The following is a 13224-nucleotide window of genomic DNA, read 5'->3' as shown; positions in this document are numbered from 1 at the left end:
GATCAAGTCCCGCATCGGGCTCCCTGCTCGGCGGGGAGTCTGCTTCTCCCTCTGACCCTCCCCCATCTCATGCTCTCTCTCTCATTCTCTCTATCTCAAATAAATAAATAAAATCTTTAAAAAAATAAAAAAATAAAATAAAATAAAATACTCAGGATTACAGACCATCTCAAATTCTTTAAATTTTTTCAATATCCAAGTCTTCTTCCCTCCCCATTTTTTAAAACATCTTAAAAGGAGGACAACTTCATATCCTTAATAGCCCAGTCCTTGACACCCAAAACAAAACCAAATCCAGCGTAAGTACTCCACAAACACTGGCTAATTGATTCAAGACTTATGCTAAGGTTATTGCTTTCCTCCGGAATGAGATAGGAAATATAAAAATAACCAAATCATAAATGAGGACCACATTTAAATTCTGCATAATCATTAGCACTGGCCTAGCTAATCCACTACTTTCTCTTCCTCCTCCTTGTGCCTTCCAGAGCCCACTATCTGATCCCTCCTTTTAAAATCATTGAGGTGTGCCTGTCATGGACAGATGAATGCCCTAGAGAAGGAAGACAATGAGTAAGAATTTCTTACACTAAATAGGAGTCCTCATTCAACCAAAAAGAAAAAACTAACTTATATTAATACAAAACGTTATAAATCAGAGATGGAGTGGAGGTATCTTTTTTTAGAGGACTTGTGTCTTAAACTGGTACTCCTGAATCATGCACCCAGGTGGACATCTGTTTTACTAGCATCAGAAGTGCATCTGCAGCAGGACCCTAACCAGTTATAAAGTACCTCCTCACTGACTGCTTATCGGTTGCAATGGAAAAACAGAACAATAAATTACACAGTGGACAAATCCAGTTACACAACAAATGGGCAATCAAATTAACATCACCAATCAGGCCCATCTAGACACATGTGATATCCTGAGATGGACATAATACCACCTGTGCAGTGTTCCGATCAAGCACACAGAATCCCAATCTAATCATGAGGAAATATGAGGGACTTTTGTCTCACAAAATAAGGGGCACACCATTAAAAAAGAGGAGAGCTATGTTCTTCAAAATTTCAAGGTTGTAAAAACCAAAGAAAGGTTACAGAAATGTTCCAGAGTAAGGGAAACTCCAAACACCTCCTCCTAACTAGATACAATCCCTCCCAGTGTTCCTGGAGAAAAAAAAAAAAATCTGAAGAACATCATTAGATCAACTGAACAATTTGGAATATGAATAGTAGATGAGATTAAAACAGTTTATCAATGTAAATTTCTGAATTTGATAACTGAAATGTAGTTATGTGAAGTAAAACCTCTATTCTTAGAACACATACAGTGAAATATTTAGGGGAAAAAGGACTGTGATATATGAAACCCTCAAATGCTTCAGAAAAAGAACCGTGTGTGGAGAAAAGAGAGAAAGAGAAGAAACAATATGACAAATGTGGTAAAACAATAATAGGTCACTCTGGGTAAAAGGATGCAATTTTTGTAACCTTTTGTAGAATCTTGTAATTTTCCCCCACATTTTTATGAATTTAAAATTATTTCCAAATAAGAAGCTTAAAAAAAAAGTGGGTCAACTATAATCAATCAATAATAAAATAGTGGGCCTGCACAGAATCACAAGGAGCCTGTCTCAAAGGAGAGCCTGAGGGAATGGGCGGGGGGCAGCCTTCACACAAAAGGCTTCCTGATGTTCCAGGACTGGGTAATTCAGTGATGCCTCCACCAGGGAAGACACGGTGCAGTAATTTTGTCTGAGGACCCCACCAATAATGATAATAGAATGGTAAAGTGAGAGTCATAGCTAATGTCTAGGTATGCTGGGTTGTGAGACTGGTCCCAACTTACAGAAAATGAAGGTGAAGTTTAGAGAGGTTGCCCATAGTTAGCAAGTCTTTGAGGTGGGATTAAAACTCAACATAATTCTAAGTCATGGCGCTCAACAAGGAAACCAGAGTGGTCTTATTTAAAGAGACTTAGCCAGTTAAGAGTGTAGAACTGCTTCACTACACTTCACATGCTCAAACACCTCAGGGACATAAATTGGTGTGTCCCGAAGTTAGCCGCCCAAACCCACTCATTACGGTGGGATGAATTAGGGTGTCACCCAGATGTCACTCCCAAGTCACCAGCTCAAACCTATTTTTAGGACTGTTTCTCTGGGACCTTCTAGGCTCATCTCTAGTTTTACATCAAAACTGCTTTCGACAGCCACCCAATATCCACCCAGCATAACTCCACCCTTACTCTGTCCCCACATAACCCCACCAGGTCTCTCTGCTAAAGTTCTCCTAATCCTCCCAGGCACTTCCCAAATCATTTGTTCTTGCCTCTCAAGTCTTTTCTAGTTTATTTCCACCTGGCCACTCCCTAGGCTTCGTTCTTGGCTCTAAAATCTACACTGAGTGGTCCTACCTCTTTCTGATGCAGCAGGTTCCCTTGCTATCTTAGCTGCTACTGCCTGGCTCAGCAGAACTATCTGACCCCCCAAATTCAGAGAATTTAATGGGAAGAGCCAACTCTCATCTTTAGTGGAAGATGAAGTAAAATAGATATGCAGGAAAACTAAGTAAGGTAAAAGTATAAAAAATGTGAAAAACAGACCGTGAACAAAATTGAATACTAGTCCACTAATGAATGTTCTACCCTACGATCAATCTTTTATAGACTATGGTAGCCACTATTCCGTGGTAGAATACCGCACAGAGCTCTGGTTAATCCAAGAGCGGCCTTACCTCACACACCAGAGAGGTCTCCAGCTGTATTTGACCACTGTAGGAATAAAGAAAAGAAAAGGACATAAAGTGGAATTTAAAGCATACATATTTCAATGTAGAAAGAGAAAATATATTCAGTTACAAGAAGGTCAACATACTTTAGTGCAGACTCTTGTAAGTCTAAGGCTTCTGCTGATTCCACAGGATAAAAGTTCACAACATTTCTCTCTGTAATATCGGTGTTTAATCTAAAGAGGAGGGGAAAGAAGATGTTAGCAAATTTATTAAACTTTTCATATGTTCTATGACTTTAATAAATCCAATGCTTTGGGTCATATTTAGTTTATAATTTTAATATATTAAAAAGTTATGTTTATCATTTGGTTAAGTAATCAAAAATTTATGGTAGAAATTTCAAATCACATGATATTTTCCCACTCTGTGCCAAATTTTATATAATTTTAATTTAATTTTCTATCTGCTATTGGTATTGAAATCCAACTTACTTGCAATATAACAGTAATTTCTACTAAAGTCATAATATTCATAGATAGCACACACTAAGTCCTATTCTAGAACTTGATTGATTTATAAAAGCAAATAAAATTGCTAAGAGTACTATATTATTTTATATGTACCAAGGGCATTTTGCTTATTTAATAGGAAGATATCTCTGATATACATGAATATTCTCACTTTAAAAATTAAAATTCATAAGCAATTTGATGTGCAATTTTATTTGTGAAATTGTCTTACAGATATTTTCTGAATTTCTGGCAATTTCAAGAGTTGAGTTCTCTTTAAGATCTGTAAAACCAGGAATTGCTGTAAGTCATATAAAAGTTACAAGGCTATCTTCAAAGGTAGGGATGAGTCACATTATACGTGCTTATTGAAAATGCTATCAAAATACTTAAGAAAAGAAACCAAGATAAAGGCAAAATACGGTACCAATATTCAACTAGCTTTTCTGATGTTAAGGTTGTATGCAAGGTAAACCTCTAAAACTTAATCCTATAATCAGTGGCTTAACTCAAACAACAAAAAGTTTGGATCTATGAAATATGAGATAAAGGAAAAACCCTGTATGTATGTAAAGTTTTTATTATTAATATTCAGTCCCAAGCAGCTAGAAATAAGTGACCCCTTGAAGTGCCCTCTCTTTTTAGAAACACACACAGGACTCTTTTTATATTACTATTATACTGGTTCACAGAATATTATACATTAGAACTGTCCTTTTGTGATAATTATTTCAGGATGAACAACAAAGACCTAAAGCAGCCAAAGGTCTTGTGGATAATTTAAAGGGTGGAAATGAAATCCATATAAAGTTTTACAACATAATGCATTTTAAAATAGCACTCCATAAAGATGTAAATCAATTAGCTCTTGGAAAGTTACTCAGGGCTGTTTTCTTCCACAACTCAAGCACACACCCACCATTCTGACTTGCTCAACATTCTTGGCAACTCATTGCCTCAAACATTTCCAAGCTACAGAGGAATCTTGAGGTTCCCAGTTCATCCCACTTCTCATGAAGGAAGGCAAAACAAAGGCCCAGGGCTGGGAACCCTCCTCCAGGTCAGTAGGATTTGTACTACCGGGCTCCAGTCCCACATTCCCAAGCCACTTTTATTGGTGGACAAAGTAGGCTGTTGTTTTTCACTTCGGGGTTCACGTATTAATCAATCTCGAATTTGTAAGAAAAGTGTATTGGAGGAGTGATACAAAATGTAAAAGGTGGAAGTATTAAAACAGTATGAAGTTTGAGCCCAACTGGGGCTGTCTCTCTGTCACATCATGTCTTCAAGGCTCGTTCCTGGACTCACGCTCCCTTCCCATCGATATGTTTGGCCTTGGAAACCTCATCCTCCTTAGATAGCTCTGTTACTGCAGCACAGTGTGAAAATGACTTTCAAACCTAAGTCTCGAAGCCCCAGAACTGAACACCTAGCCGCAGAGTGGACGTTGCCACCTTGGATTTTACTCAGTGTGTCCTATGCTGACCCCAACGTCCTCCTCTTCAAACCTGCTGTCCCTCCAGGTTCTCCATCTCCGATAATGAGAAGGGGCTCAGATCTAAACACTGTTCCTTCCCACTGTTCTCACCACCCACTTCAAATGATCACCCAAAGAACTACAACGGTACCTACCATTGAGTATCTCTAATTTATATAATCTAAAGAAAAATATGAATTTAGAAATACCTACGGAAGAACATCCATTGTAATATATTTCCTTCCAGTTTTAATTTTTTCTAGGTTTCTGACACGATTGAGACCTAATTCTGTCTGTATAATTGGGATCAAACCTTTGTATTTTATATACTTTTTAAAGTGAACATTATAAAATGAGCATTCTAAAATATACTGGAAACTTTAAAAAAAACCATTGTATCAGACACATTATAGTCCATCTTATTAATACTTATATTTAAGTATCTCCAAACTACTGGATTATTTCCCTTTTCCCAAATATTTGCTATAAAACACCTTCCCCCTCACAATCTTTGTTCATATCTCTTTGTCCCTCAGGATAAATTTTTAGAATTTATTTGAAAAGTTTATATATTTTATAGGCTATAGCCACATACTACTAGGATGTCTTCTAGAATGGTTTTGCCAATTTACTTTCCTACTAACAGTTTAGATATTATTTCAAATCCTCACCATCCTAAAAAGTAAATATTTGGATCTCATCTTATAGATGAGGAAACTGGCGTGCAGAGTAGTTCTATCTTACCCAGATCAACGGTGCTGGCGCTGAGTTCAGAACCAGCAGCCGGCGTATCCCAAGTCTGTCCTTCTCACCGGACAGGCTGCTTCCCCATTCTTCATAATTTCACACAAATGCACACAATACACACACACTCTCTCTTGTCCCTGTTTCTTCTCACTGACTCCCCTGGTTTAGGATGTGAAACTCAGCCCTTTAAGGAATACACCTTGATTAGGCATTCACTAGTAAGCCAAGCTCTGAGCCAAACATTAGGGAGAATTGGCAACATAAATAATCCTATTTTTAAACCACCACTACCTCCCTCTACATACAGAATAAAGTCTGGGCACCTCAACACAGCATTCGAAGGCGTCCTCAGCACCACGCCCTGCCCCTCTCGGGGTCTCAGTCCCGGCTATGCATCAGAAGCGCTGGCAGTACTTTTGAAAAGTGGAAATGGCCAGCCCCAGCCTCACAGGTGGAGTCGGGGTACCTGTGTTTCGAACGTTCCACAGCGAAGGTAGAGATCATCTCTGCCTGAACCGTGCCAAGCCCGCTCCACTCCGTGACTCCCTGCCTTTGCCTAAGCCTTTAATTCAATCCAGAACTTGCTTTCTCCTTGAAAGGGCCAGTTATTAAAGGCCCAGATGAACGATCCCAGGCTTCACGGACGCCAGCCCAACCACCTCCCTGTTTCCATCTGTGGCCAGGCATTCACTTCAAACACTTAAATCCATTCCACTTACAAGTATCTACTCAAGGCAATCTCTACCACAGTGTAGGTTCTTAGAAGGCAAGGGCTGGGTCCTGTTCATCTTCATATCCCCCCGAGGTGCACTCGGTAGATCTTCCCACGCTCTAAGCACTCAGTTAATGTCTGCAGAACCGAAATGCTTTTCAAATCAATTGCTGAAGATTTCCAACCAAACTGACCCATCACTCTTCTTTTAGGGCCAGCCGATGTTGGCGGTGACCCATCCACTGGCACTCTGGGATGCACTAACCACCATTGTCATAAATTCCCAAAATGTGGTGTGGTTTCCATGTTCACCATATTACAAGACCACATCATCTTCATATTTAAATCCCCAGGACCCCTAAACAGTTTACCAGGAATAAGCTTGGGGTATATTTCTCTAGTGCTAAAGTAGTTAGGACCTGACACCGGGTATACTGTTTTACTGAAAAATATTTTGTCCATGGGAATTCCATTATCCTTTGCAAAGAAACCAAAAAATAGATCTCCTGCATATAGTGCCTATTATTGACAATGGCCAATTCAATTAAAAAAATTATCTTCTGACCCAAATCTTTAGAAATATATTATTTAGTTAACATATATTTAGCATCTCAGAAACAAATATGATAGTACCAGATAAAACAAATCTTTCTTTTTTGGAAAATATCCCTGATATTTCTCTAAGTCAGGAGTTAAATTTTAAGCAATATCAAATCTGCACTTTTATCATATTTCTGTTTTCTAAGAATTATACCAAATATCCCCATATGAATGTCATGAAGGGTAACTAAATTTCATTAAGGAGTAGCAAAAGGAGGAAATGATCTCAATCTCTCCAGAACTGTGACTCTTACTTATGGCTCTTGTGAGAAATTCTCTTTTTTTGGTGGCTAGACTGAACCCAAACGGTGTGTACAAATATTTTTAAAGGTGAGATAACATACTCAATAAATTAGTACACATTATTCACACATGAACCCTGGGCCAAGGAAAGACACGCATACCTGCTGGGATCTTGCAGCAGATCTACTGCTTCTCTCAGTTGTTCAATCATCGCTATATCCATGTCCTGGTCTTTGGATGAACTTATTCTGTAGCATGAACCGGGCATAAGAATGAAAATGATTACTGGAACGTGGATATTATCCAGAATCTTAAGAGCAAACGTATAAAAATCCATCTAACATATAAAAATGATTTTGACAAGCTCAACAGGTGTCAGTTCCCTGTGGAGTGGATTGCCAGAGGGCAGCTGAGGTGGGGCTACTGGGTGGGGGAAGCCCAGCTCTGCTATAAAATAGCAGCTCACACAAAGTCTCGATGCCCACGGGTTTGCATCTGCTCCTCTATAAAATCAAGGCAACGGACGGGCTGGGTGGTTCTCACACTGTGCTTTCATGAGCCCGTGGGCGGGGGTGGGGTTGCACAGGGGTGCCCAGCTGCAGCAGGTCTGCACGACTTCTGGCTCTTCCTGCTCCAGAGCAACCAATGTGGCTCAGTTTTACTGCTTTCATACAATATGGGACTTCACTAGGGGATAGTGGTTCTCAGTGCAGGTTCTTTATGCAGCAAAATCATCTGTGGCGCTTAAAAAAAAAAATGCCAAGCCAGATACTGGGGCTTGGGCTTTTTATTAAGCTCTACAGGCAAGGTTGAGAACAACAGGTATAAGATTATGAATGGGGTTTCCAAAGCTTTATAGACAGATGGCCCTTGAACGACACGGGCTCAAATTGCATGGGTCCACTTATACACAGGTTTTTTTTTTTTCCAATAAATATATTGGAAAATTTTTTAGAGATTTGTAACAATTTGAAAAAATTCACAGATGAACTGCATAGCCTAGAAGTACTGAAAAAGTCAGGGGAAAATCAGTTATTATTGTAAGAATATAGTATATAATACACATACAAAATATGTTAATTGACTGTTTATGTTATTGGTAAGTCTTCTGGTCAACAGTAGGTTATTAGTAGTTAAGTTTGGGGGGATTGAAAATTATAGGCAGATTTTTGACTGCGCCCAACCCCTGCATTGTTCAAGGGTCAGCTATAGTTTAAAAAAACACTCTCCCTATAAAATCTCTTTCCCCATAATTCTATGATTCTGTAATCAAACTAGTCCTCCTTGACATTACAGAAATATATTCAATGAATAGCTGATAATACTGGACAGTGATTTGAAAGGAACTTAGCAATGTTTTTAAAGGTCAGAAAAGATCTGATCATGGTTACTGCTTTCCACTACAGAACATGAGCCAATGTGTTTCTCTAAGTGGAGAAACTTTTTTTTTTATATATTTATTTATTCATTAGAGACAGAGAGAGAGAGAGAGAGGTAGAGGGAGAAGCAGGCTCCCAAGGAGCAGGGAGCCCAATGCGGGACTCAATCCCAGGACCCTGAGATCATGACCTGAGCCAAAGGCAGACACTTAACCATCTGAGCCACCCAGGCGCCCATAAGTGGAGAAACTTTTTAACAATATAGAAAATCCTCACTCAGGGGAAATCCCTCCCAAGGTATGAAGGAAGATCTAGGCCTACATGACAGATCATGGAAAACAAAATCCTGGGAACCAAAAATCTACTGTATGCCACATGGTTCAAGCTCAATTCCCCTGGAAATCATTCATCATCTGATAGATGACTCATGCCCTCCCCTGTAAAGCTGGCCAAGGAAATCCTCAGATGCAATCGAGTTGAAGGGCTATCTCTATCTGATGTGAGATTCCTTGGGTTCAATCCCAGCCCTCTGGGACCTTAGGACAGTCTCTCTCTGCCTCAGTTTTGTCCCATGTGAAACGAGGGATAACGATAGAACTTATCTCATAGGATTGTTGTAAAGATGACATGAGTTACTAGCTGTGAAGTATTTAGGACAGTGCCTAGCACATGGCATTTAATAAATGTTATCTATTACAACTGTTAGACATGGGACCAAGACGTGAGAGGCATATGGTTTTCTCAGATCTTGAACCTGAAGACAGTTCAAGGTAAAGCGTGACTGGGACTATATATTGCTCTGGGTCCAGTTGTTGGTTTCTTCAGACAAATGGAAGTAAGCTAGAATCTCCAGTGTAAGAATTTTATCTAATTTCCTGAATCACATTCTATCCACAGCCTCCAGTCAGATAAAACTCTAGGCCAAGGAAGAGGTCTGACCTTGCACTGTGACAATAAGCATCTGACAGAGAAAAACTTGCAACTTATTGATATAACATTGGGCGAGACTATCAGCTTGACCAAAGAAAAGCAGACCAAAATTCTATCATGACAGGGCTGCCTTCTGCTTGAACCATGAACTTTACAGGATGGTGGCTCATAACCAGGCCCTGGGTACTCACATTCCCTCAGGTTGCCAGTGCGTGTCCTCTTCTATCCGTAACAGTTCTTCACAGTCCTCAGCCCTATCCTGTGGACAGAACACACGGGTCTTCTGAGAGCCACCGGCTATCAACAGTCCACAGTCAAACCCTGCCCTTAGGCCACGTTCACACTAGCATTACTCTCAACAGCCAAAAGGTGGGAACAATCCAAGTGTCCATCTACAGATGAATGGTTAAACAAAATGTGATCTTTACATACAACGGAATGTCACTGAACCTTCAACAGGAACGAAGTTCTGACACATTCTCGTCAGTCACGAGAAGCCAAATACCGTAAGATTCCAGCTCTGTGAGCGACCTACAGGAGTCCCTCATAGAGACAGAAAGCAAAATGGTGGCTCCCAGGGGTGAGGGGAGGAGGGAATGGGAAATTAAAGTTGAACGGGTACAGTGTTTCCGTTTGACAAGATGAAAAGAGTCCTGGAGATAGACGGTGGTGACGCTGGCACAACTGTGTGAATGTACTCACCACTAAACTGCACACTTAAATATGACAAAAATGATAAGTCTTACTTTACGTGTATTTTACCGCAATTAAAAATAAAATTAAATTTAAAAAAAGAACAATAAAAAAAATTAAAAAAAAAAAAGACCTGACCCAGGACCACAGTACCTGTTAACTTAAGAGTCAGAAATGTAAAGTTCTATTTCTTATTGCCCTCTTAGCACCTCCTTATGTTCAGATTCCTCTGTTAGTTGGGCTCGTCGGTCACATGAGGAAGCGCGTTCTACTGTTTGTGAGAGGAGGGGTGTGTGTGTGTGTGTGTGTACACGTGTGTGTGTGTGTACACGTGTGTGTGTGTACACGTGTGTGCGTGTGTGTACTCTTGAGGAAAAAGAAAGTGTAAAATAATGAACACAGAAAATGCCTCCAGTTGCATCGAATAGTTTCATGCATACCGCACCCAAATCTCACTGAAATGTGCCCCCCCCCCACATACACCGTTATTTTCCCAAATGAACGTTGTGACGGGCTTAGTTAGCACGGTGCATCCCACTGCTAAGACTTCCATGTGCTTCTTGTCCACTGTCAGCTCTGACACAGAGCCATGCTGCCTTAACGCAGCCTACAGCCAGAAAAGAAGCCACCCCTGAAGGGCAGTACATTCCTCAGGCAAGGAAGGAACAAGAGACAGACCCAAGGACTGTCTCAGACCCAGCCCATTCTCCAGATACATCATTGAGAAAAGTCTTCTTCTGAGGAGGTGCCTAGCACTGGATGCCAGGCTCTGGCTTAAAAAACACTCAGACTTTTATTAATTATAGATATAGTGCATAGTAAAGTAAACACAAAATTATTGTGTCACTATCCAAATAAGAGTGAAATTCATGGGTGAAAATATACTACCAGAAATGAGCAAGAAAACATGTTCTAATCTCTCTTTGTTGGGTTTCAACTACAGGAGCCAAGGGTATTTCCTTCTAATTTTCAGTTTCATAATAAAAGAATAGCCAATAGTATAAAACACCACTTTTTTTCCAATATGCAAAACAGGGCTTACCGATTCTTTTTGCTAAGTTACAGGGTTGTACAGTTCATCCTCATTATTTGTGGGTTCCATTTTTATGAATTTACCTACTCACTAAAATTCATTTGTGAATGAATCAATAAATCAATACTTGTGGGGATTCTCCAGAGCGGTGAAAACCTTGAGTCCACAATATGTGTGTGTTCCCAGCTGAGGCTGAACAAAGCAACGCTCTGCCCTCTCATTCGGACCCAGCCCAGCAGCCATCAAAGCACCAACCTCAGGAAATAAGGACGAGCACCTGGAGACCTCACACCGGCTCTACCACAGTAAGCTCGGGACCATCATTCTCATGAGCCTCAGTGAAAATGAATTTTATCCAATTACCCTTGTGATTCCTGGGGGCCACAATCTGAGCCAGAAGGACTGGCAGAAACACACCAATCATGTCTCAAAGTGGGGCCTTCACCACGAGCGTTAGCAAAGGGCTAGTTTTTCTCTATTCTTTTTTGCTGCTACTATGATGAAGGTTCAACCTGAAAACACTGTGACTTCATCCAACCTTTCAACACCTCAGTGCAAGGATAAGAGCTCAGGAATAAGTGTCCTCAGAGTGACCTTCCAAGAGAAGACATTCATTTCTAGATTTTAAGAGTCTCCACTTTTCTCTTTACACTATGGACATACTCCCAAGAAAAGCATTCACCTAGAATACATGGAAAAGAACGTGAAACGGTCTATTTTAACTTTTAGTGGATGGTGATGGTAATGCTGACATGTCTGCCAACTTGCACTGAGAGGTGGAAAGCTAAGTAATCACTGAATATAAAGGAAATCACACACATGTACAGACACACAGAGAGGTATGACAGGGACCAGCTCCTACCATCAGAAAATAGACACCCCAAGCTTTAAGAAGGTATAGAAACCGGAGGAAACTGGCAGTAAGATGACATTTAAGGTGATGGATTGGTAACCTTGAACTTAAATTCTAAGGCACCAAACAGAAGAAAATTTTTTAAAAATCAGCGGATCCTCAACTTGCCTTAATATAGGTTATAAATTCTGAACGGAGAACATCTGTTCCATCAGTAAATTGGTCTCTTTCTTCTCCTGAGTTGTCATTGTCACCCAAAAGGGAAGGCTCTGGTTGAAATTCCTGATGAGAGTCCCCTATTAGGAAAATGTAGAGAAAGACAAAAAGATGGTTTCATGAAGAGATGAGCAAAGCACAGACGGCCCTCAAATACCATCGGACTATTTTCAGTCCCTGCTCCTGCCTCTTCTGGAGGTCTATGAATGACCCAACTTTTCTCTTCCCTGAAAAGTGGGATGAAAAGATGAATAAAGGAGGGAAAACAGAAAAAGAAATAGAAACCCCCCCCCCCCCCACGGTGAACTGGAAAGTTAAGGCCTCTTTATGGCTTCATCCCTTAACAAAGAAATGAAATCTCCTATAACTTTTTTAAGAAACAGAGGAAAGCACGTTTGGAAGAGGCAAAAGGAACACCAAGCAGATCTCTTCTCCATGATCTGCAAACTGAAAAGAACCAAGTAGGGCCACCTTTAAGGACTCCTACCCAGCAGAATGCTCACTTCTAGAACAGAGAGGAAAAAACCCACTGGTGACAAATTACGTAATTCTTTTATTTTAAAAATTTGCCTAAGACACTACCTCCTATACCGTATAATGTCACACAGCTTATCTAAGCTAATAAAATGGCAGTTTTATTTTTGCATAGAGTATACAGTGATTTTTTTTTGGACAATGTATGGTTCCAGTCATAACCTCACATACATGTAAATGCTAAATTTAAAAACCTGAAGGTAAAAAGTGAAAGCAAACACTAGACATTGAGTTGGTTCACACAGCTCTCCCATCACTAATGAGAGCATTGTTAAACTACTAGGGAGATAATCTGTATATTAACCTAGTTCTATACTGTTCATATATCATGAAATCATCTCTGCCACAAATCATTAAACACAAATCATTCACATTAAATGAAATCATCTCTGCCACAAATCATTAAATTTTAGTATTTTCTTTAAAAATCATTGAATAAACAGGAGCAGTAAAAAAAAAAAAAAAAATACTGCCCTAATGTAATCAAATGAGGGCTTCTCACTAAGATATGAAATATATTGCTAGGATTTTCAAGGTATATAGGACATAAAGTACTTAG

At 39.8% G+C, this 13224-nt stretch overlaps 1 protein-coding gene across 5 annotated transcripts in view; it reads right to left on the bottom strand.

Annotated features, from left to right (window-relative positions):
* The window catches only part of LRCH1 (leucine rich repeats and calponin homology domain containing 1), a 191298-nt gene that overhangs the window by 40735 nt on the left and 137339 nt on the right, over nucleotides 1-13224 (bottom strand). For all 5 annotated transcript variants that reach the window (XM_032403014.1, XM_032403017.1, XM_032403013.1 and 2 more), the window contains exons 9-13: nucleotides 12084-12211; nucleotides 9528-9595; nucleotides 7189-7275; nucleotides 2883-2972; nucleotides 2743-2779 (exon numbers count right to left, since the gene is read on the bottom strand). In XM_032403014.1, the coding sequence (XP_032258905.1) occupies nucleotides 2743-2779; nucleotides 2883-2972; nucleotides 7189-7275; nucleotides 9528-9595; nucleotides 12084-12211 (410 nt within the window). The remainder of the gene's footprint in view (nucleotides 1-2742; nucleotides 2780-2882; nucleotides 2973-7188; nucleotides 7276-9527; nucleotides 9596-12083; nucleotides 12212-13224) is intronic.

The sequence above is a fragment of the Phoca vitulina genome, unplaced genomic scaffold (genome assembly GCF_004348235.1).
Source record: "Phoca vitulina isolate PV1807 unplaced genomic scaffold, GSC_HSeal_1.0 scaffold5, whole genome shotgun sequence".
Taxonomy (NCBI): domain Eukaryota; kingdom Metazoa; phylum Chordata; class Mammalia; order Carnivora; family Phocidae; genus Phoca; species Phoca vitulina.
The sequence above is the reverse complement of the archived record's forward strand: the minus strand, read 5'-3'. Positions and strand labels throughout refer to the sequence as shown.